Source organism: Ornithodoros turicata, chromosome 2 (assembly GCF_037126465.1).
Source record: "Ornithodoros turicata isolate Travis chromosome 2, ASM3712646v1, whole genome shotgun sequence".
NCBI lineage: Eukaryota > Metazoa > Arthropoda > Arachnida > Ixodida > Argasidae > Ornithodoros > Ornithodoros turicata.
Window position 1 is genome coordinate 63765511 of NC_088202.1, and position 24907 is coordinate 63790417.

Here is a 24907-nt window from a genome sequence, read left to right on the forward strand (position 1 = left end):
ACATATGCCCCCCTCCCCGTGATATTTCCTGGAGCAGAAACTCTAAACACAGCGAGGTGGTGCATGATAATGCGTGTGAAATTTGAAATTGAAAGACTACTGCATTGCTTGCCACTATGAGTGCGAGTCACTGATGCCCACTGTAGCCTGAATGAGATGGCTGGGTATTTTCCTACGGGTACAACTCGTGCAATATATTTTGGTTAATAAAATATATTATGCTTCATAGCAAGCTTTTCAAGAGAAAAAATGTATTTCTCCTCAAATTCGTATTGTGGTCCGTACAGATGTGTTTGCAGTGTTCCCCCGGTCTCAAGTTTTTCTTCAGATGAAATCTGGTCAAGGTGACCAATAGCCATTGTTAGTAACCACTGGTTCACAGATTACTGCAAGCAGAAAATCCTAGACAGCCAGCACCCGAAAGATTAAAAAGAAATCAGTAGCACGTGTTCACTATTGGTAGATTGGAGATATTTTATTGAAGAACGCAGCATGTATACATCGTCACGTTTTCTGCATTACTTATGCGTATCAGCTCATGCTTGTAGCCTCAGAATGCTCATTCGTGGATACAGTATCCAACAGCACATTTCATCATTGGCGATGTGGCATACACACATAATGAAGTACCATACAGTCCGCTGCATGTAGGCGCACTTTGACATGAAGGTCTCGCACATACGGCATCAACATATAGCATCCTGGTGGACAGAGCCAGGTTCATAATATGGGAATAGTAAAAACTTGGAACGTGTTACTCAGCAACGAGTTTCCTTTTTGAGCAATGAAGTAGCAACTGATAGTTGCTTTTGCCATGCTTGTCAGTTGGCAGCTAAAGCCTCAGAGTGTGTGTTTATGGAAAAAAAATGTCCAACAGGGCACCATTCATCATTGGCCACATAATGCTGAACCAGGTACAACACTGGCAAGGGCAGGTGCTTCATAATCAGGGAGAGAGTAGGAAATTTTCAAATGACAGGTAAAGACAGTAACACTTAGGAGGTTTGACCTTTGGGCGTCTGGCCATCATATTTGCAGTAGTACTGGATACCTGAATCTGAAAATACAATTTTCATATGTTGAAATGACACCCAAGTAAAGGCAAGATGGCAAGAGGACGTAACGCAGAGCGACATGTTGGGATGTTGCTCGTGCTCAACAATGCGGGGAACTGGCGACAGTTGGGAGACAGCTCTGCACAATGATACTTACCGACCTTGTCAAAATATCAAAATGGATTCATACTCAGGATGTCGACATCTGAACAGGCTGGTGGAGCTTCAAAAGTGCTAGGAATACCATTCATGTTTCTTTCCACAATTTTCATACACTCAAGCAAAGGTAGAATACCGTGATGGCCTCACACATATAGCATCAACGTGTGGACGTGTTTCAACCATGCCTGGGAAGAACGACGGTTTGGGGACAGCTTTGCTATATCTTCATAAACTCAAGCCAAGGCAGAATACCATGATGGCCTCACACATGTAGCATCAACGTGTGGACGTGTTTCAACCATGCCTGGGAAGAACGACGGTTTGGGGACAGCTTTGCTATATCTTCATACACTCAAGCCAAGGTAGAATACCATGATGGCCTCACACATATAGCATCAACGTGTGGACGTGTTTCAACAATGCCGGGGAAGACGGTTCTACGGTTGGGAGATTGTGCACCATTCTCATACTTAGATCCTCACGTGCTGATGGCTGGATTCAGATTTCACACTCTTACGCCATGTTTAAAATATGACAAGCATCGCACGACTAGTCTGTGGATTTATACATAGAAATATATTAATATAAATATTTAAGAAAATTGAAAAATATGCACAGATATGCACAGTAAAAATGGAAAAAGGTAACTTAAATATGAAACACAAACGTGAAGATATGCAGCCTGAGCCAAAGTCGAAGACATGTATATGGAAAAACATTCAGTAAATTATGAAGCAAAATGGATGAATATGCATTAAAACACTTGGCAAAGGTGGAGCCGCACAAACTAAATGACACGTAAATCCACAGTCTAGCCATAATTACAGAACAGCGGCAGGTGAGTTATCTTTACCAGTCTTCCGTCTCTTTCTGGATGAATCGCCCTGATTGGAAGTTGTTTTGGCGGCATCACAGAGCGAGGCAACCTGATGGTCACTCTTCTTGTTATCTCTGAGCTGCAGCCCACGGGACTGACGAGGGTCAACCAACTCCGGTAGAAGGCTATGCGAGTAGAACAGTTGAAGGTGGCCAATCATTTTGCTCCAGAAGCCATCATTTCTCTCGATCTTCTGGACAAAAATTTCCTCGCCAGAATATACCACAAAAAGACAAAACTGACGTCGAGTGATGTGGAGCTGTCCCTGCACCTGATAGTGGTAGTCATGGTTTTCCTTCAACGAAATATTACCAGAGTTATCAATAGTGCAAAAGGTGATTTTTTTGCCCGCACTCCCTTCACAGGGGTAAGGGGCCGAGCCGAATAAGGGCACTTCACTTCCACGACAGTGTCATCACCGACAAGCCCATCAGGTGTTGCAGCAAGGTATGCAAACTCCTGATCAACAACAAGGCCGCATGGTGAAACAGTCACCCCTAACTCATCCTGCAGCTTAGCAATTGCAATGGGCTCAGTGTCGCGACCATATCAGAGAGCCTCAGTGTCAAAATGACCATAGAGCAAGGAACGAACAGTACTTGCACTGCTCGTTGCATCTCGCATCTTGCATACCTTGCCAAAATTAGAAGCGGTGAGTCGCTTTCGCCTCTCCTGCATCCACAAAGTTCTCCCTTCTTGACCTCGAGTATCAGCCTCGAGCTGCTCTGCATCTGGTTGGGAGAGCACAAGGGAATCCTTGTACGCCGCAGCAGCTTCAACATAGTCATCGTGGTTCATGTCTGGAGCATCCACTATGGAACCATAGTGGTTGTCGCTGGAAGCACGCTTGCAAGGCGCACCTTCAAGTGAACGCTTACAGCGAGCAGCCCCAGAACTCCGATGCCTTATGCAAGCAGCACGAACAGCTGCTTTACGCTTCAGCATAATTTTTGCATACTTCCCAGGGCTGGTGTTGTACACTGCCTTATGTAGAGCACGATGGTACTGCTTAGAGTTGAAAGACACGACAGCTCCTGAAGCCCGCATTCCGAATGATCCCCTCTGGGAAAAGTTTATTCTTTTACCGCCAGAAAACTTTGCAACGATAGAATTGAAATGTTCTGCAGCATTATTGTTAACGTCAAGGATCAAGCTGCTACCATTGTTTGCCAAACGACTCATCGCTACAAGGATTTCATTGAAAAGTCCGCATTTCCTGAGCTCTGGGACGTGATTGACTTCCCCTTCTTTTGGACCACTGCAAAAGTAACCCGCACATTTTGCGTGGTCTCCGAACACATGGAGTGGCCCATTACGGATATCAGCCACCAGGTTCCGAATCTGATCTTGTTTGCTGAACTCGGCCTGCTCTTTGCGATAGTGAATAGCCCTAGCAACTCCACCTCTTAGTCGAACAGCATTATCCAGAAGTAGCTTCTTCAACGATGGGGGAATGGGGGTTGTTCTCTTTGCCAAAGCAACATCACGAAGACGACTTACATAGTTTCGAAGAAGGTGGTTGCGACATTCTACCTTCTGAACTACCTGATGCTGGTACGGTGCAGCTTCAAGAATTGACTTGTATGTGCTCGAATCACCGTCAGCGATCAACTGCAAGTACTTTACCCCGTGCAACTCAATGCTGCGCCTGAAGCCTTCAACGACGATATCCTTCTCCATACTGGTAGAGCTGCTGTCCCAGTTCTTGAAGCACAGATGCTTTTTTGGGCTCGACCCTGCCTTGGAACTTGCGCACAGTGTACAAAATTTGTTCCGGACGCCTAGGAACAGTACTTTCTTTGTGCGGTACCCAACAATTACAGCCTGCAAAAACGAAAAAATGTCAGGATTGTATTCCACAAAACTCTACCCCCAATGACAATGTTTCGAGGAATTATGCATTTGTACGCGTATCATACGAATTAATGCCACAGGATGTATACCACTCTAGAAAGTGTGTTTACCAAAAGACAGCAGTGCCACTAATAGCACCAGAGGGGTCAACTTTTTCCTCCAAATAAATGCTCATAGTGTTCTTTCCACAAATGGTGGGCACAGACTTCCTGTATATCCCGTCTGCCAAGCGGTGTGCAAGATAAATCCTCCTTTTTCGGGCACCTTTATTAAGTGTAGATAAAAATTTTTACTTACCAAGCCAGAAAGAGCGTCGTACTTGTTCTTGTATGAACGTTTGCACCAAGCACCATCGGCAACGACCGTAATTATAGGAAAACCGTCAGCATCGACGTCCCCAGCCTCCCTAGCTAACCGAGCTTCCTCAATGCCTGCTTTTCTTATTTCTTCCCAAGCTGTTTCGTCGATTCCTTTAGCAACAATATCCTGATACTTACTGTACGTGCTACCAGTCATGCCGGGTATGTCCAGAGCACCTAGGAGCTCGCGAAGGCCTGAGAAACCAGAACCTATAGACACGATACCGTTCACTGCTGAGGAATTGACGTCCATGCGTTGTTGAACAAGTTGATCAACTGGTGCCTCTGTTGTGACTACATCTTTCCTCAGACACATCCTGCACTTCAAACTGAAAGAGCTACACAGACCTCGCCGATGTTCTGATACAATTTCCATGTCAGCCAGGCCGCAACCAAACGGACTATGTACCGACAAACTTTGCAAAGACGAGAAGAAGTGATCAATCTCCACTATACGCCGACCATTCACACTGCTTGTGCGCTGACTCTGTGTCTGGTGAACATTGCCAGTATCGAAAGATGAAGATCGACTGGGTGTAACAGCGGCAGTGATTGGAACGGGACTTGCTCTGGAACCGGCAAGCTCGTCACAACCTGAACTGCAGGGGACTACATTATCTACCTCAGCTGAATCAGCAAATGACGAATTTGAAGGACGAATTTCGCTTGTGCTCGAAGCGAAACAAGCATTCCGACCGGCATCAGTTACAGTTTGAGGAACAACACTACCACCAAAGGTTGAGCCTACAAGGGTATCTGCGCGATGTGGAGTCGTCGAAGTGCAACGATCACTGGGAACAGCACGGCTGGAGCATCCTGCATTACCAAAATCTCTCAAATCCGCAGGCTCCGTCACATGCCTGCCTCTACCACGTAAATTCGCAAAGTCCTTCTTCTTACGTTTCCGTTGTCCGTAGACGTGACTTCGAGCCATAATGGGTAAATACTATGAACACGCAGAAAACACACAAGGACAGAGAGCAAATGAACAGGACAAGAAAGTGAAAAAAACGCGTAACTTAGCCACGAATTGGTCACTTCAGGACGAACCGCCGAAACCACGGACGCCGATCAGCTGCTGCGCAATACGCGGATGGTTACGAGCGGACTACGTTCGGGCGCTGCGAGCGGACGGCGCCACCTTCCGGAATCAGTGGTAAACGCCTTGGATGCATGCCTGTACTCACTTTTAATTCTTTTTCGGAAAAACAGAATGCTAAAAACACACAAAAAACGCGTCATTTGAATCCTGAAACATGTCCCCGGTTAACCTCAGAAGCGGATTGTTTTTATTTGCTTTCATTTATTTATTTGGATTTTTTGAAGCTGTAGCGACAAAATTCATTTCTTTTTCTTTTTTAAAAAAAAATTACAACGCTAGAGCGATATTTCAGTTCCCAGAGTTAAGATGTCTTGACGTCACCTTTCCGATGAAAGTTTCCGCATTCCGATCTGTCTCGTAGTTCAGCCACAAAACCTATGCAAAGTTCACATAGAAAACAGAGGGGTTCCCACCTTCAGGGGTCCGTAAAAAAAAATTACAACGCTAGAGCGATATTTCAGTTCCCAGAGTTAAGAGATCTTGACGTCACCTTTCCAATGAAGGTTTCCGCAATACGATCTGTCTCGTAGTTCAGCCACAAAACCTATGCAAAGTTCACATAGAAAACAGGGGGTGGTATGTCCTCTTAATTCTAGGAGATTTATTATTAACCGCGGCTACTTAGGCATTTATTTTTTAAATGTTATTTTTAGGTATTGTTTCATGAACTACTTATTGCCGACTTTTGTGTGGGTTAGTTGCTGCTTCATTTGCCTCTCACTTGTACTGCTGTTGCATTTCAGGGATGCATTATGTTGACCCTCTCCTGTGCACATCTGATGCCCACCTTAGACCTACTGGCTAGGCTGCTACCCCTTGATACATTAACCCATCACACAAGCAAATGGGAATACAGGGCCCTGCGCCTGAATGCATCACTGTTAAGTTATACATGATGGAGAACTCACTGGGACAAGTACAACAAACACACACAGCGTTCAACTAGCATCTGGTTTATTTGGACAAACACCCCTAGTCCAAATAAATCTGTTGCTAGTTGCACGCTCTTTGTGTTTGTTGTCCTTGTCCATTCTCCAATATGTTAAGTCCAAACAGACATGCTCTATTGTCGCACTGTGAAGTTCTCAAGATAAAGCAAAATTTCAGTCATGCTTTGCTTATCCTTCTTCTCTTCACTATACACTATAGCAACCTCACTATAACAACTGACAGTCAGAGTACAACAAAAGACGTGACACAATACGACAAAGGCATTTCTTTTTCTTGAAGAGCAATTTAAGAACACATGCGCAAAATCAGCACACTCTTCTGGAAAAACTGTGAGCAACTTCTTCTAGTAATCTTTTACTTAGTCGCTAGTAAAGCAGATTGTCTTGTTGTGCGTGTTCGTGTCCCTGTCTCTTCCTGTTGGAGGATGCTCGCTCAGCACAAACTACCCCATTTCGCAAGTTTGCTCCGAATACAAGCAAGTAGCAAAACTCATAGTGTGAACAATATACTGCATCGTAAAAAAAAATTGGTATCCATATTAATGTAAGTTATAACATGCAAATGGAATATGTTGTCCTTCTGAATATGTTAGTACCGTCATATGGCGATGGGACGAGCAACAGCACATCCAGGTAGCCCCAGATCCAGCTGGTGAACGTTACAAACCTGTGAGAAAAAAATATGCTTAAATCTGCTCTGTCAATTAAAAGGGTAAAAGCACTAAAATATACTTTGTGCCATGAAAAACAACCAAGCTAAACTGTATACGGGATATAAACATGAAGCGACATATATACAAAGTATGCCACTAAAGTCTGGTGCGTGTCTGTGTCCCTTCTTAGTGTTTGTCCTGTACTGTTAGCACTCTTACCCTTTTAAATATATAATAGGGGTGCTAGTTGTGGAGAAACATGCATTTCATGTGAAATACAGCACAAAAGGAAGAGATAGACGCAAGATTTGATACGGAATTTGTAGTTTCTTTCACTTTTCGACACCACTTTAACGCGGTACTGGTATAACTGTACAATTACATCAGCGATGACTGCGTGATTTCTGACTGTCTAGGTATTGTTTGAAAGTGAAAACCAGTGCCGCTCAAAGAAATTGAAAAACCACGTTACTGTACCTGTTGGAGCAGGAAGTTGCAGCTGGTAGCATAGGTCGGGGAAAAAGAGGATGCTCCGTAATGCACTAGAACAAAGTGCTAGTGCAAAGCGTCGCTACCGAGCCCACTGCACGGCAACACAATACACGTCCGGCTCCTCTGACTGCAAAACCCACAGAGGCAGCTGTTGGGCTGTCGTTTTTGAAGTAGGCGTCTGTCAGGTGACCAGTTTCGTATATCTATCTCTCCGTATCTCTAGTATACAGTGTCGTTGCAACGGATCCATAGAATAAGGATCATTGTCCTCTATTACTGCATCACTGCTGTCCTCGAGGAAATCTCTGGATAGCGACGACAGGTAACATTCGCTCGCGTCGGACATGTTGACATTCAAATGTCTTGCAGAACTTGCAGACGACGGGGGATCAAAAGCGTCCCGGTCCAGATTCTGGAGGCCGCGCCCTGATTGGTTCTTAGATGAATAAGTTTCCAAGCTTTTTGGGAGAGCGATGCGCGGAATACATAAAACATCCGGCGTCTGTTCTTGTCGTGTATTCCCTCGAATAACAGCCCAACAACGCCACTAATTCGTGTGGGGTTTTCGGTGGCGTGTTCAGCAGTCCATAAGGAATAAAATGACACTAAAGTTTCAAAATCGCCTGAAACGGATGAGACTGTCTTTAAGTTTTGCATCTGGTGTAAGTTAAGGTAAAAATCACTGGGAATGAAGCATATCGAATAACTTTAATGTGACACAGGCTTTCATGCAGGGTCTGCACTTCATCAGACAACATACAGGGTGTTTCACTTAAGGCGGAGTCACCCCAATGTAATCTCTATGGGTATCACGGTGTCCAGTTCATCTCGCAAACCACGGCTCTTAGGAAGCCAAACTCTGGGCACAAAATAATAGAAGAGACCATGTAGGTATTGACACCTTTTTAATTCATCTCCTGCACACGGTTCAATTTATACATTTTTTTGCTTCCTTGGAAACAAATACATTGAGCCCTATGGGACTAGCATGAAAACGGTCGGTATAACGTCGGTGAAGAAAATTTTCCTTTTCAGAATGGTGTCCAGCAGTGCAAATGTTGATTCTGATCACCATTCAATTGAAGTTTCGTGTCAAGGCACTCAAGTTTCCGCTGTGAAGTGGACATAAATTTGGCTGTTTGTCGTCTGCTCGCTGGGGCTGCACTGTACTGCCACCGCATCCAGCTTCCGCTTTGGGAGAGGGACCTCGGCTTTCGCAGCTAGCTGGGAGAGGGGACGGGAGAAGGTGCGCGAGCAAGCGCGTGCAGGGCAAACTGTCCGATAATCAAACTACATTACAAATTCCGACTTTGTTTTTCTTTGCAAACATATCCTCAATGTCACTCAAGGGCTCGTGACTGAAAGAGTTAGTTGAACCTTTGGCTCACGAAACGTATTAGGCATCGTATAGTGTCTCAACTAAATAAAAAAGCTGCCGTTGTTGGTGCTAGCAAGTTTTACTCTTAAGAAAGTTCCCCAGTTGCGTACGATCCGCCTATCCACAAATGACTAGGTCAAGAAAACGTCCATCAAAGGCAAGGAAGCGAACGAAAAGAGCAAGGAGCATTGCCACAGCTCGCAAGAGGATGCGGCTTGTTGCCACATCATTGGCGGAAAACTCTGACAGGTAGGCGTCGCATGACATAATTTATAGCTGTCCAATCCCTAAAGTGGAAGCATCCCCAAAGGAGTGCAAAACTTGTTCGTAAGTAAAGCACGAGATGCACCGCAAAAAATAAAAAAAACTATAAATAAAAATAAAAGTTCACTTCGTTTTTCCTTTTTAGCTTGGAAAATGAGTAATGGCCAGATGCAGCATTTGCGCTTGCAGCGCGTTGTTGCTGACCCACGTTGGGTATACTATTCCTTACTTTATTAGAGGAAACGCGTGAGCGTCACCTACTCTCACATACGCTTACAGGTCTTTGTTTGTAATTTCGCCTCTAGGGATCAGTCCTGTGCATTTGATGCGGACGTGATGGACACTGAAGCACAATGGGTGTCTACCCCAAAACGTCCAAACACGGGAAAGCCACAGGTTGAAATTCAAAAGGCCATTGATATACTCGCTGACAGGAGTGACATGCTCCTTCTGGACGCAACAAGCAATGCGGCTGAGACATACATGAGCATGGTTGCTCGTACAGTAGGCGGAAAGCGTGTGGACTTTTCGAAAGGCAGGGGGTATGGAAATAGGTGTCGCCTTGCAGCCATCGCATACAACATGAGAGGCGCAAAGTGGCACGCATTCTACCTGCAGAAGTCATCCGGGAAGAGGCCGACGTCTTCGTTGATCAAGATAATAGAAGAAAGAAAGAGACGAGACGAACGCAAGGCACGCAGAAAAGCGGTGCGTCGTGACAATCCCTGCAGGATGCCAAAATTTGCAAGCGTCGCCGGAGACAAGGACTATGGGCCAGATTCACAAAGGCCGGACCTCGAGAACACCATCTTTCTGCAGAAAGCTAAAGAGGTAGCCGACAAAATAAGACTTACAGCCCACGAAGCGAACACCCTCCAGGAATCTACGCTGGAACAAAGTCAGTGCTCACTTTGGCGTGCAGAAAGAAAGCAGAGGATACCTTCCACCTCGATTTACAGCATATGGCGGCCGCATCGAGCGACTTTCAACTACTCGTCAATTGTGAAGCAGATATTGTATCCCAGGTCATTCCAGAGCAGGGATTGCCAATGCGGTATGGACCACGAGAATGAGGCAGCTTCGGTATTCCAAGCCAGAAATCCAGCCTGTGTGGTGAAGCGCTGTAGTCTTTTTGTGAATCCTGACACGCCGTACGTGGCCACGAGCCCCGATCGCCTTATTGATGACGATGGCATCCTTGAGATCAAATGCCCTGCAAGCGCTCAAAACTACCCGTCCATCGTGGAAACTGCTAAAAGACATGCCATTGGCGTCAAAGTTTCCAAAGAAGGTTCACTGTACCTGCCGCGATAACATAAATACTTTTATCAGATCCAAGCGCAATTAAATATAACTAAGAGAAGTTATTGCAAGCTTGGGATCTGGTCACCCACGGGCATGCAGGTGTAGAGGAGGTGGTGTTCCCCTACATGAGTCCTGACCGGCGATGATGGAATGTCCCAGCGGGCAGATGGACGTGGCCTCACACTAGGACGGTGCCGGTAGAACTGCCGTGCCAGCGCCGTAGCGCGTGGCAGCAGAGGCACGTCTTCGTCATCACACACGGGCCGCCACATCACTCCCCCCCTTAGACGCGGAGCGGTGTAGAGCTGGCGGTTGAGATTCCGCGTCAATACAGGAAGAGGAGGAAGACGGGCGACACGCAGTACAGGGACGGCTGGTCTTGCGTCTTGTGATGAGTGGGCAGAAGTGGCGGGCTGAACGGTGCGGACAAGAGCTGGCCGGGAGGGTTCAAGGGGCGGGCCAAAGCGGATAGCATGCATGTAGGCCGAAGTGATAAGAGAGTGGGGCGACAGAACCGCGACCGGTTCGTGAGCGTTGAGCTCGTAGTGTTGTCACCACGGAGAGTGCCGGGGAGGACCATCGTGAAGCACGTGGAGACCGGGAGTAAACTCACTGTGGCCTCCGTGCGTGACCCCGGTGGTACGTTGGTCCTGGTGCCCCTTGACCGCAATTGGATGGACTGGACTGCCACTATGTTGCACAAAAGCCAGGTGGGAAGGCGAGGCGGGCAGGGTTCCTTGACCGCTGGCGTAGCAGATGCGGGTGGAGCGGTCGACAGCGGCGTACCGCGACCGGTACAGGAGCGTGATGCTCGGGAAGGTGCCGCTGGTGGTAGCCCGAGGAGTGCCATCGTGAAGCGTGTGGCGACGTGACGCAGAGTGCGAGACCATGGCGACGTGATCTGTGTAGATGGGTAAGGTGGGTAGGACCATGGTGTGGCGCGGTCGGGCGTTGCGATGAGTGGAGCCGCGGTGAATTGACGTCGTCGCCTAGCGGTTCCTCGGTAGAACGTTGCACCGTACCTTCAGAGGTGGGCTTGCAGTAATTTGGGATGGTGCTTGGCCGAATTATGCCGAACATGGTGTTCATTGTTCGGGTCACCAAATGTAGAGGAGGTGGTGTTCCCCTACATGAGTCCTGACCGGCGATGATGGAATGTCCCAGCGGGCAGATGGACGTGGCCTCACACTAGGACGGTGCCGGTAGAACTGCCGTGCCAGCGCCGTAGCGCGTGGCAGCAGAGGCACGTCTTCGTCATCACACACGGGCCGCCACACAGGTACTTACAATAAGAAAAGACCCATCGTTGTGGGAATACCTGTTGCCCCAGCTCAAAAAGTTCTACCTACATTACCTGATGCCAGAAATAATCGATCCCCGTGTAACAAGGCATATGAAATTGAGAGAAGATGCTGTGGAAATGAGTGACCTTTAGGACCTGCTGTAGCTGTTGTCCACGTTCGTCCATACTACTCCGTCGCAGGTTGTAAGGTAATGGCATACCGAACTACGGAATGTACGAAGCAGGATTTCATTATTTGAAGAATGCACTGCAAGAGTGACAGCCTTGACTTTGCTTGGCTTGGATGTAACATGTGTTTAGCAAGACACAGCTGATCCACGTCCAAGTCAGCGTGTCAGTCAGTAGTACAGGTCATGGTAAGCTAGTACAGCCATTGTGTCGTAACGACGGAAGAAAAAGACCCTGTGGGTTTCGTCAACATGTAGACTGCAAACTCTCTGAATCACTCTTCCAAAGCGATTTTCTGATATAAACAAGTAAATGGCGCACATTCCAAAGAGTAATATATGTCTTTTCGTGTACACAATTTCCTTTACAAGGTGTTTACTATTGATCTCTTTCTTCTCTACACCCTGAAAAGAAGAAGCAGCAGTCAGCGGGCTCCTCGTGCCGTCAGTAACAGACAACGTATAGACACGCAAACGCGCGTGCATTCGTCATTTCCGATTTTGGTCCAGAAATATCACGTAGCTCACGCGTCGTACTTGTGAAGGCTTTTGCCGCCCAAACAGGTGGTTTCCATCAGTGTACATCATTAATTTGTCTAATTAGTTTAATTGAACTCAAAAAATTCTCAAGTAAAGGTAGCTTTTTTTTTGCGCTAATTAGAAAGCCCATGGCTACAACACCCCATTCCAGCCACAATTACAGGATCTGTCGCGATCTTTCCACAAAAATTTGACACCCGAAAACACGTAAAAACTGCCTGAAAAACAGTCGCTCCTGAAGGCGCTCGTTCTACCAAATTGCCCCGCCAATAATGGGAAGAGGAAAAAACACCCAGGAGGACAGCCGACTTCGGTAATTATCAGTAACTCATGGCTGCGAACAGATTAGCTTTTGAAGGCAAAATACTTGATTGCATACGGTCCCCGCCCTCCCTTTTTTCTTGTGTTTTCTTATGCTGTTTCCATGCGCAGTGGGAGTGTCTTCGGGCCGAGACGATGGTATGGCGGGCTAACGATAGTCCCGGCGCTGCGAAATCCGAAAGTGCGCTTGCAGAGATGACAAGTTTTCGGGTGTCGAACTTTTGTGGAAAGATCGTGAAAGATCCTGTAATTGTCACTGAAATGGGGTGTTGTGGCCATGGGCTTTCTAATTAGCAAAAAAAAAGAAAAGAACAAAAAATGTACCCTTTCCTTCGGAATTTTTTGAGTTGAATTAAGCTAATTTAAGCTAAGTTTAAGCTGTCTAATTAAGCTAATTAGACAAATTAATGAGGTACACCGATGGAAACCACCTGTTTGGGCGGCAAAAGCCTTCACAAGTATGACGAGGAAGGTTTCTAGTTTTAATAATTAGGGGTCACTCTTAAATGAAACACCCTGTATGTACAACAGGAAATATGTAGGTGACATTTCCTTGAGTATCAGGAGAAGACGACACGAAGACAAGAGATATGTAACCTTAGTCGTAGCGAGAAGGGTGGTGGACAAAAAGAAAACAGAAGAAACACACAATCAGAAAGAATGTAAATATACACAGAAGTGAAACCTTCGGGCAATTAACATAAGGGAAGAGACAGCGAACGCATGAATTAGGGAAAATGACATGAATGGGGCATGTGATTAGAATGGCTGAGATGAATCAGCATGTCTCACCGCGGCACGCATGGAGCCCGGATGTTGTGTGTGTGTGTGTGTGTGTGTGTGTGTGTGGGGGGGGGGTGATGTAGGGGAAGGTGCGGTCAGCCTGCTCTGAAGTGGCGGCTCGGTGCACCCAGGGGAGGGAGAAGTGGGACGACCCACCACAGAAAACATGTGAGCATCCCTCAGTAGTCTTCATTGGGATGCTCCCTGTACCACGGTAATCGCCAGGATTATTGGCGAAGTTACCCCATCGCCGCATCGGTTGTTTTGTGGAAAAGTGATAAACAGTGCCCTGCGACGAGCGCCAACTGCCAGAGACGACACAGCAATAGATATTGCGCAAACGCATCGTCGTCCTCGCTCGGTCGCGTATGGAATTTTTTGTTCTCTTCGGTTACCCCTCCCCTGGACCTATAGTGATATCCGTATATGACGATATTCCGGAGCGATATCCGAGTGCATAAACATAATCGCACAGGGAGTGATCTGATTACTTCACTACGCTAGATTTCTTGTCAAGGACATGGCAGCCGGGGCAAGAACAAAGGAAGACTCATAAAATAGCTTTCCCAGCACCACTTTTGAACTTTGCAGGTGCTTCCGGTATGTTCCACCATCTTATCCAAGGAAACAGCTCTCGGAAACATGAACAATGACTCGTGGACGATATCATCCGCATATGCTCTAGACCTTGACGGGCACTAAAAAGCAACGATAATAACAGCGACGATAGGTTAGTGTTCTCTAAAGTATCACGTGAAAGCAAAACTGAGTATTTCTCTGAGCATCCAACACGTTGTGCAGAAGAAAAGAAACGAAGAAAACTTTGGACATGGACAAGGCTGTACATGTTCTCGTGCTGTTCCCCCGAATTTGACACGCGCTTCCTGCTCCTGGCAGGACAGGAAGAGGAGGCTTCCGGCGTGTAATTCACAAAACTCAAAATTTTGCAATTCAAAATTTATTCGTTCTCCTTTTTAATTTCTTTTTCAGCAACCATCCAGCTCCAGTAATTTAGTGGCTGAGGTAATCGCCTTCCGCGCCGAACCCGGGTGGTGACCGAGAGATGACCCCGGTTCGAGTGCCGGCATCAGCTGTGTCGTCATGGTGGTTGCCCTATAGGTTCTCAACAGACGCTGTAAGGTAAATGTCGGTGTAATTCCCTTTGAAGTTAGCCCAGGAGGCAGGATACCCCCGAGAAACATGCCGCCACACGGACATGCAGATCCCTCGGTAAAAACACGCCACTAACCAATCATTCATCGAGTTTCTTTTTAATTTCTGATATTACGGATTTTCTTGTAATCATACCACCCTTCTCGTGCACAAAATACTCTGATGTGAACGTGAATGCAATAACTGCGCCATCGCTACTTTCACAAGTGTTAGAAAAACGCTATCTTTTCCGTTCTGTATGTTACTCTCAACGTCAGCGGGCGTCTGTTTACAATGGCTATCGCTCGAGACTATCAGAGATGACCCAGATATTTCACTTCATAGGAGCAAAAATGATGCATATACCTGCTCTTCTGCTACTATTTTGCGCAACTTCTTCGGTGGTAAGTACAGATATTTAGTATTTTGCATGCGTGGTGAACAATCCTTACTGGTTCTGACTTTGTGTGAAAGAGACTATTTCTCTCGTTCGCTATCTAAAAGCCAACAACACGCCCTGGCAGCATGAGGCGTGAACGCAGAATTGACATTACTTCCGCGAATTAAGCAACTCAAGGGAAACGTGCTGACGTCAAGAATCGAACCTGGGTCTTCTGATCTTTTGGGGTCAGCACCTTTTCCTTGAGTTGCTAAATTCGTTAATTTCTAGGCGTTCGAGGCTGTCGTGTTTCTGTCGTCCACATTTGTTGGCCTGCCTCGGTTAATTCGCGTTCTTTACGTCGATTACTTTCACATTTAAACTAATGCGAGCGTTGTCGACTTCTGGCATGCTGGAGCGACAATTCGCAACAGTGTCACTGGACGTCGTCGGCGGTCATATCATTGGTTATTCAGAAGTAAGGCATAAATCGGAATTGTCCGACTGCTCTACCCCTCTCTGACACATATCCATGTGATAAAGCTGCGGCACTATAGCTTCAAAGCGTCGATACGAATGGCAAGCCTGGGGCGATCTCATTTGGTTGCCGGTTGGCTGTTCCGCGTACCGACCACTTTGGCATCAATCATGGTCATAGTTGAGACATAGAGTCACGAATTATCACCGATTAAGGTTCCAAATTGTAAATTTGATATAATCACCATAGTATGTGTGTGCTCTGTGCACCGTCGAACGAAATTAAGAGTTCACTCGGTAAGACAGTAATATGGAATCGCCCCACTTCAGCACTGCATTTATCTGCTCACTTCCGACCACGTCTTTAAACCACTGGGAAGACAGATTTTCTCGCCACCTGTCACATCTACATTTTTTTTTACTAATATTGAAATAGAAGGTACCGCACTACCGACTTCTGAGTCACCCGCTTTGGTACTCTTACCGTGAATGCAACGGTGAATCTTACACCACAGTCGACTAATGAACGCCGAGTGAGCTTTTTCGCGGCGATTTTTCTTCGATATCTCGTCTAGTCTACGATGTAAGCTATTCCTTTTTTCTTAATAAACATATTCCCCCTATTGGTGTCATTGTTAGAAACGATCTAAAATTGGACAGACATATGAAACACAAGTGTTCTAAAGCAACTAGACGGCTTTGGATGTGAAAAATAAATATCGCTTTCGAGCAACGAAATAAATTAACAGCACGCAAATCATTAGATCTTCCTTTAGAATATATGTATCAGCAGACTGGGATCCATAAAATAGAGCACTGTCCAAAAATATAAAGAGAAGAGAAAGTTCATACAAGCTCAATACAAAATACCGTTCATGTTGTCCATGTGCAGAAGTGCTCCCTCTGTATTATATATAGAGGTTTGGAAGGAAAAAGACGCGGACAACAGATTTTAGGGAAGTTACTGTTTATTTAATGGGCAGAAATTAAAAGTTAAATTAAAAAGGGTCGACGTTTCGACAGCGGCACTATCTTCGTCAGGACAAAAGAGGCACATGCGGTCACACATGGCTTTAATAAGTTTGGTAGGTGACATCATAATCTGTACAAACCAAGCGCGCCACCAGGCGGCCGTCGGTGAGTCAGATACGGGAATATTCCAGAAGGTCAAGTCCGGGTGGTGATGTCATTCTCCTTTGGTCCCTGTCCGTTTTGAGGGAAAGTTCCAAGGCAGGATGAGTGCTGCTTCGGACTTTGCTGAACAAAAGAAGGCTGACGCTACGGAGAAAATTACAGCAGATGTTATCCGCAGTCTGAAAGCTCTAAAGGCAAGAAAAAAGATAGATACCACCCGTACGACTATCTACTCCCCGAAAACCCCATGGCGGGCAGGTTTTACATGCTCCATAATCCATAAACCTTAAAATCCATAAACCTGGAAATCCCATAGTTTCATGCAACGGTACAGCTACCGAGAACATCTCAAGCTTTGTAGACCCCCTGCTTAAAGATATACCTCCGCAACTACCATCCTACATTAAGGATACCAATCACTTTCTTCAAGAGTTAAGTAAATGTCAATCTTCTTCTTCCAGTTTGCTAGTCACGCTAGACGTTTCCTCTTTGTGCACTAACATGCCCCACGAAGATGACATTGCTGCAGCTGAAAGGGCGTTTTCAAGATATTCTGATACCTCCTACGATCCGTGTGTCCTATCCATATTTCTCAACCTTATTCTAAAAAATAACAACTTCGAATTCGACGGTAAGCACTACTTGCAAGTCATGGCACGGCTATGGGTACAGAAATGGCACCTAACTACGAAAATATTTTTATGGGAGCTCTAGCGGAGGAATTTCTGTCCAAGCGCGTAAAAAAGCCCACGCTTTACAAGCGGTTCCTCGACGACATCTTCATGGTGTGGCTACACTCAGAAGATGACCGAATTACATTTATCAACGACTTTAACCAAGCACATCCGGCCGTCAAGTTCATCCATTCGTATTCCGCTTTAACTGTTAACTCCTTAGATGTCCAAGTAAAGTTAACCAACGGGGTCTTGTCCACGAACCTGTTCCGTAACCTACGGACTCTCAACAGTATCGAGCATTTAACAGTTGTCACCCGCGTCATACTAAACTTGCCATCCCTTACAGCCAGGCACTTCGATACAGGCGCATCTGTTCCAGTGATGACGACCTGGGCAGAAATCTAGCTGAACTTAAACAAACATTTATCTGTCGTCAATTTCTACTAATTTAGTTGACGACGCACTAAACAAAGCCCGCAAAGCAGATCGCAGAGCCCTGTTCCAAAACCACAAACGCATGTGGGATAATAGTTCCGTAAACCTTATTCTAACATTTAGCAGCAATACTCTAAGCGTTAGCAGTTTAGTAAACCGTCACCACAGCATCTTTCTCTAATCAGAGCGCATGGGACAAATTTTCCGTCAGCCACCGCGGGTAACCTACAGGCGCGCGCGCAACCTGCAGGATGATCTAGTTAGCTCTAAGGTTAGCCAACCAGCACATCCGGGAACCGGCTGCCACCCGTGCGATGGTCGGAGGTGTCAAATAAGGAAATTAATGCAAAGCAATCAAGTACTTCAAAGCGGTAATTCAAATTTTTCTGTTAAAGTTAATGGTGACTTTCACTGTAATTCATCTAACGTCATTTATGTCATTCAGTGCAACACGTGCCAAGCACAATACGTAGGTCAGACCAAAACATCATTTCGGATCAGATTCAACAACCACCGGTCTGACGTTACAAAAAAGCCAAACCTCCCGGTCTCTCACCATTTCAAACAACCAGGTCATTCAATAAGTAATGCGTCACTTTTCATTCTCCTGTCAAATTTTAGCTCAGATCAGTGCAGGGAAACAACGCGAATCTTACCTCATTTACAAATTTCAATCAACTATTAACAAAGATCTGGGGCACTCTCGACGATAAGAAATCTGGCAGCCTAGATGAGCTATACTTAAGAGTGACTCCATTCCGTCAGGTTATCCCCCCCCCCCCGAACTGACCTCCGACCAATTCGGGCTAAACCCGATTTCTCTCCGGATTCCAGTCACTATGAAATCAACTGACGTTTCCACTCAAGACGAACAAAGGTCGACACGTGTAATCCATGTAAGAATGGATCACTTGCGTTCCCAGCAATAGACCCATGTGTGTCAACACTGTCTATGCCTTCGGGGATTACCGCTGGAAGGTCATGATTCCGCAAACAAATAAAAAACAAAAACAAAAAATAAGAAGAACGGGATTAGGAAGGGACTTAATAGACAAAAGGAGAAACAAAAACACCCGATAACATCCGAAGGCACAATTATCGCACGATTTCTCCCTGAACTACAGATATAAAATAGCGCCCGATTTTTACCCCCCGAATCTGAGAAAGGCATTTAACCCGAAAAGTCAATCCCTAGCTATACTCTTTCTTTCTTTTCGTTTCTTTTTCTTCTTTTTTTTTCCAGCAAACTCCGAAGCAACACTTTGCTGGAAAAAAAAGGAGAAAAGAAAAAAGAAACGAAATGAAAGAAGGAGTATAGCTAGGGATTGACTTTTTATGATGGGGCATGATGGGGGTTGATGAAGGGGCTGATGCCATTTAGTGATCTATTATCAAAACGTCAGTTTCCACATTGGACTTCCCCCTCTCCCCCCAAAGCCGGGGATCTGGATTTGCCCCTGGTATCAATCCGCCTCCGTGCTATGTTATGGGGGATTTTGAAACAGTTTATTTTAATGGTGGATTCTCAACCGGTGATCTTTAAGCGGATATTTTAACCTTTTGATTTTTGTAGATTTATTTTTAACCGTGTATTTTTAATAGACACATGCGAATAGTGGTTTGAAAACCGAAGCGATTACGAAGCGAACAGCCAATTTGGATATTTGAATACGAAGCTAATAACTGTAGTATCCGAAGCGAATACGAAGCGAATAGCTGCAAAATTGAACGGTTTGCACGCATAGGCAGAGTGGAAATAAAATGCAAACGTACAGAAACGTTATCAGAGAACAGATATTATTTTAATTTGCAGCGGTATACAAGCGCGAAATCTCTGTCAGTGTGCATTCAGAAGGTGGTGCATTCGAGGACGAAACAGGGTGCTGCGCCACCTGGTTTTTGCTTAAAGGCACCGAAAAGTGAATATAAACCTATCGAAACTTTATGTTCAGCGAAAAGCTTGAACCTTCTAAAGTTCAAATATCAAAGAATTCCGCTGAAATCGCACTAGTTTTTCTTCCATCGAATTTTCGATTATTGCATGTCTAGGGACCTACTACGAAACCGGCAGTCAGTGTCAACAATTGCATCACACCGCGCCATCTGCCGAGGACGCATGTAATACACGCGCTTCCGCTCACTCATCCGGCGAGAACGAAAGAGGCTTTGGGCATCTGTGACCCCTTTGTACGTCGAGAATGTCGAACCTCCCGAACCTGGAGGAGGAGTGTCGTTGGGAGGAACCCGAGAGGTCTGCCTGCCTGATTAGGCGGCATGTTTCTCGGGAAGGGAAAGGTGATGCGGAGGAGGAGAGGAAAGGGTGAAGTGGAAGACCGAGCGGAATCCGCTCGGGGGGAGGATAGCTGCGTCCATGGGCCGACTTCAGGAGAACTGTGCCGGCATACGCCTATTACACATCTGAGGGAAACCCAGGAAAAACCCCAGACGGCACAGCCGGCCCGCGGATTCGAACCGCGGGCCTCCCAGTCTCCAAGCGCACGCGTTACCGCTGCGCCACCGGAGCTGGTCCCGAACCTGAGTGCGCTAGAACTCCGCATTCTAGAACTATGGCTAGCACAGATAACATGCCGAGAAGTGTCTCCGTCGCAGCAGAAGATTCGCCGTCCACAGATTTGAGTCACCACGCCGTCCTCACCAGTAGCTGACCGTGCCGGGAACAAGAACTTGTTACTGAAATTTACATGCATCAGGGAGAAGCACTTGTGTAAGCCGAAACAAGCACTGTTTTTTCGTCGTGCAGGTGTTCATGTGGGAAATGCAAGCAGATGGATACTGCGGACGAGTGTATGTGCTGCCGAGAGGTGAATGCGTGTACAAAGCAGACAGAGAATTGCATCACAAACAACGAATATTTCGGAATACTGTACCTTGACACCGAAGTCCTGCAAGTGTATTTTACATACATCTGACAAACCGAAGTGTATGACAACACGCGCGGCAGCGCCATGTAGTCTGTACGCGCTACTTGAACGGCAAACTGACCGGAAAACGCTTATTTCTGCATGAAATTGCGTTATATCGCCTATCGGCAATTCACAAGATGGATATGGGGTGCTCTGAGAAAACACCATAGGAAGATTATTCCTGCCTGCGTCGTGCATGCTATTAGGGATGCTTTCTCATCAGATGTTTATAAGGGCTATATACCTGCAGACTTGTAGAAATGTATATATATTGACGCGAGCAAATTTTCATTTCTTGCTTGGTGCATGTTTTTCTCATTGCTTTTTCGTTTCAGTCACAGAATATTATAATTATTAGTTTTGATTATTATTATTATCCGGACGGTTAAGCAACCTGGGAGCATATCTGTAGCATATCTGTGTGTAGACTATACTCGTGTCTTATACGTATAGGGAGCAAATAAGATACTTTTCATCAGTGTAGTTCAGCTGAACGGTGTTCATAACCTTTCACATGCTTGATATTGACCAGGTTTCCAAATGCCAATTAATGTTTGAACTGAGATTGGGATTTAGCACTTAACTCTGTTTCACTATAAGGAGTACTTGTAACTGATTTATTATCATGTCACCAACTAACATTTGTAAAGAAAGACTTGAGCGTTGACTTTAAATATTCGCAACCCTTGAGCTCGGTTCACAGTTAACCATGCAGCATTGGAGTAGCCAATAGTACTCCAAAGTGACTAAACAATTTATTATGCAGTACCAGGCACTCTCTACCTTTGCAATTCTATTTAACATGAAATAAACTGACACTTTTCCACACACAGTGAAGCCACCCAATAACCAAACTAGCCCGAAGAGGCTCTGTGGATGGGAATGACTGTACCCATATACTCTTGGTTGGTTGGTTTTAAAAAAAAAATGGAGATTTTGGCCTCACTAATGTGAGGCGCGCAACTCCACATCACTTGCAGTTACTTTGGTGGAAAACTCCTTGAATGATGATGCCAATGAAGGTGAGCAGGAAGATGGCGATGCTGATGCTGATGATGATGATTAGTGGTGGTGGGGGGGGGTGGCGATTGCGACAGAAAGAAAGTACACACACACTGAGATGTCACAGAACGCGCAAACACGCAACACGCAAACAGTCGAACAGCAAACCCACAAAACACACATAGGCTCAAAACTTGTTGTCTGCATCAATGTCCCGGAAAAATTTCACTATGGCGGAGAACGCCCGGTGTCTGACACTGTGATTCCAGGGCCCAAGTACTTTTGAAACGCTGAGCGGATGGCCATCCACTGCTGCCAGCTCCGACTGTAGAAGGCGACGAGCTTCAGTGTATCGTACGCAGGACATCAAAATGTGCTCTACATCTTCCACAATACCGCACATGGAGCAGTTTGGGGAGGATGCTTTCCCGATTATGTGTAGAAAGCTACGGCTGTACGGGACCTTCAGACGAAACCGGTGGATTAGGGTCTCCATGGACCGAGGAAGCGAGGGTGGGACCACGAACGAAAAGTCTGGGTCTATGTTGGTCAGTGGCGGCCTTCCAGAATCACTGTGCCACAGCCTACAGGTCTCTGCTTAGTTTCTTCGTCAAAGCAGACAACATTAAGCGGTTGTCAGAGGGAGTAAAATACACCTTACGGACCGGACCGGACTGATGTGCCCGGGAAGCCGCTGCATCCGCCGCGTCATTCCCAGGTATGCAGGAATGACCAGGGATCCACTGAAAGATGATGTCGTGTCCTTGTACTACACACGCGTTGTAAGACTTAATGGCGTCGTGCACGATTGAAGCAAGACCTGCTGATCCGCTCGGTGCTCGCAATCCGGTCTGTGAATCACTGTAAACAACCCATGATTTGGGGTCTTCATGTGCTCCTATAAATTGCATCGCCATCTGCGGCCGTGGACGAAGTGCGATGAGACAATCGTGCGCAACCCTCAATGCAGAGCTCTGGGACGACATATGTACACGTGGATTCTGACTGATTTGTAGACGCATCCGTGAAAATGCACACTCTGTCCCTTTGACTGTGCATTACCTGAAGAGTTTGCTGACGCACAACACTTGGCGGCACGAACTTTATTCCCGTGAGACTCTAGACCTATAATAAGGAAGGAAGGAAGACCGGGTACTTTCGCGAACACCCAAGGCTGTAGCAAAGTCCAGGGAGGGCTGGAGTGGAATGGCAAAGGCTTATGCCGGGGGACATAAGTGCGGCACGGCATAATAGTTTGATGGAACCTCGGAAAACTTCGTGTCGAAATAGCTTTTGGGAGCTGGTGCCGGCGAAATCTCGTTGGTAGTCGAACGTAATGGCGAAGCGATTCTACCATCCGTAGCACAGGAAGGGTGGGCTGTCTCGCTTCGGCTACAACAGCCGCATTGGACGCTGCTCTGGGAACTCCAAGGCAGATCTTGATGCTCTTTGCCAACGCACGTTCTAGAATTATTTCCGACGACTGCGCTAGATCATGAAGAACTGGGAGGTGGAGCGTGAGGGGAGACCGTACCAATGCAGTATGTAGGGCAAGCATTGATGTACATGATGATCCCCATCGACAACCTGCCAAAAACCGTAGGATATTGATACGAGCATGCAATTTCGTCTTGAGGCTTAAGACTTCAGGTCTCCATGAGAGTGAACGATCCACTTTGACTCCGAGGAACCGGTGATGCGTAACTCGTGACATAGCATGTCCATTTACCTCCAGCTGTAACCTCGGCAACCATTTCCGCGTGAACGGAAGGAAGACTGTCTTTACCGGAGAGACGTTCATCCCCCGCTCTGTGAAGAACCTCATCACCAGGTCAAGGGAGCCCTGCAGCCGGGTCTGCAGTGCCGGCCATTGCTTCCCTGACGTCCAAAGGCAGATATCATCCGCATAGAAACTGATTTTTACTCCCCGTGGCAGCAACTGTGGCAGAAACGAGAGTACTACATTGAAGAGCAACGGGCAACATGTACTCTATGTACCCATGTACCCATAAGTTCTCTGTTACTGAGATTGAAATGTACCTTTGTAAAGTAATTTTGACAGCCCTGCAAATAAAAACTGACTTCAATGTACACAACAGACACATCAGAACATTTATTTCAAATATAGTATAAGAGCAGAAGCAACATTTCTTCACAACTGAAACTATATTTTTCTTTTTTATTGTCTAGGGATTTGGAAGACAGAGTAGGACTCTCTGCCCTCTGATGTTTTAACGTAATTGATAGAGTTGTAAAACCTGGAACAAAATAAACAAGAGAAGCATAAACAGTTTTGTCTTTCCCTTTTGAGCTTAACAAACAAGTTATGTTTTACTATTTGTGTGTTTCTGTATTCTCTGTTGATGAACAGAGTACATGAATAATAATGCAGCACATAGATCCAACAACGACCTGTCATCTTGATGAAGATGAGTACTTTTCTTCGAGTGTGCTATTGTGACAAAGGGAATATACAATGAACGATGTACAAAAACAGCAAATCTCTGTTGACTAAAATTTTAGATATGTGGATGTTATGACATCATGTAGTTTCCGTCCAAAAGTAGAACTACCCGACACTTTTCACTCGTGGCAGGATGCAGAGGAAAACTCTTTGAAGTTATGATCTGTGGTGACAGAGAGATTTGGCATGTTGACAAGGGCGGTATAGCACATCAACACAGATGAGGGACAAACACAGCGGGCAGCATGATGGCTGCAAACTTGCAATTGAAGATTCATTCAACAGAACAAGAACGGAAAGCATGAGTAAAAAAAGGCAGTCGGCATGCAACGCGTGTAGAACCACATTAACCTCTGAGAAGGTAGGATCGGGAGAGTAATAAAGAGAAATGACTGTTGTGTCTGAAATAGGGGAACTCTGCAAAGTTAGGACCAATATGATGTGGTAGCCTTGCATGACTCACTGTAGCTGCGACACACTTTGAACAATTCCAGTAGTGGGGCTTCAAAGGCAATGAACTTTTGCTGTTTCACTGGGCATCCAGGTGTAGAGAATGCATCTCTAGAAAATTTATTTGTATTCCTTAGTCATAACTATACCTCAACAGGAAGTATTCCTGTGCCCCTCAAAGAAGCTAGTAGTTCTCGTCCGTTTCTTCTCTCACTGTTGACGTCATACTAATGTTCTGCACCTGTCCA

General features: G+C 45.9%; 1 protein-coding gene across 3 annotated transcripts in view; it reads left to right on the forward strand.

Moving 5' to 3' along the window:
- The first annotated feature begins 14961 nt into the window (after positions 1-14961).
- LOC135385496 (receptor-type tyrosine-protein phosphatase dep-1-like) overlaps positions 14962-24907 on the forward strand; it is a 61365-nt gene continuing 51419 nt past the window's right edge. For 2 of the 3 annotated variants that reach the window (XM_064614841.1, XM_064614842.1), the window contains exon 1: positions 15002-15121. In XM_064614841.1, coding sequence (XP_064470911.1) covers positions 15038-15121 — 84 coding nt within the window. In that variant the 5' untranslated portion in view covers positions 15002-15037. Of the gene's footprint in view, positions 15122-24907 lie in introns of all 3 variants that reach the window. The other variant, XM_064614843.1, reaches the window with a different exon arrangement.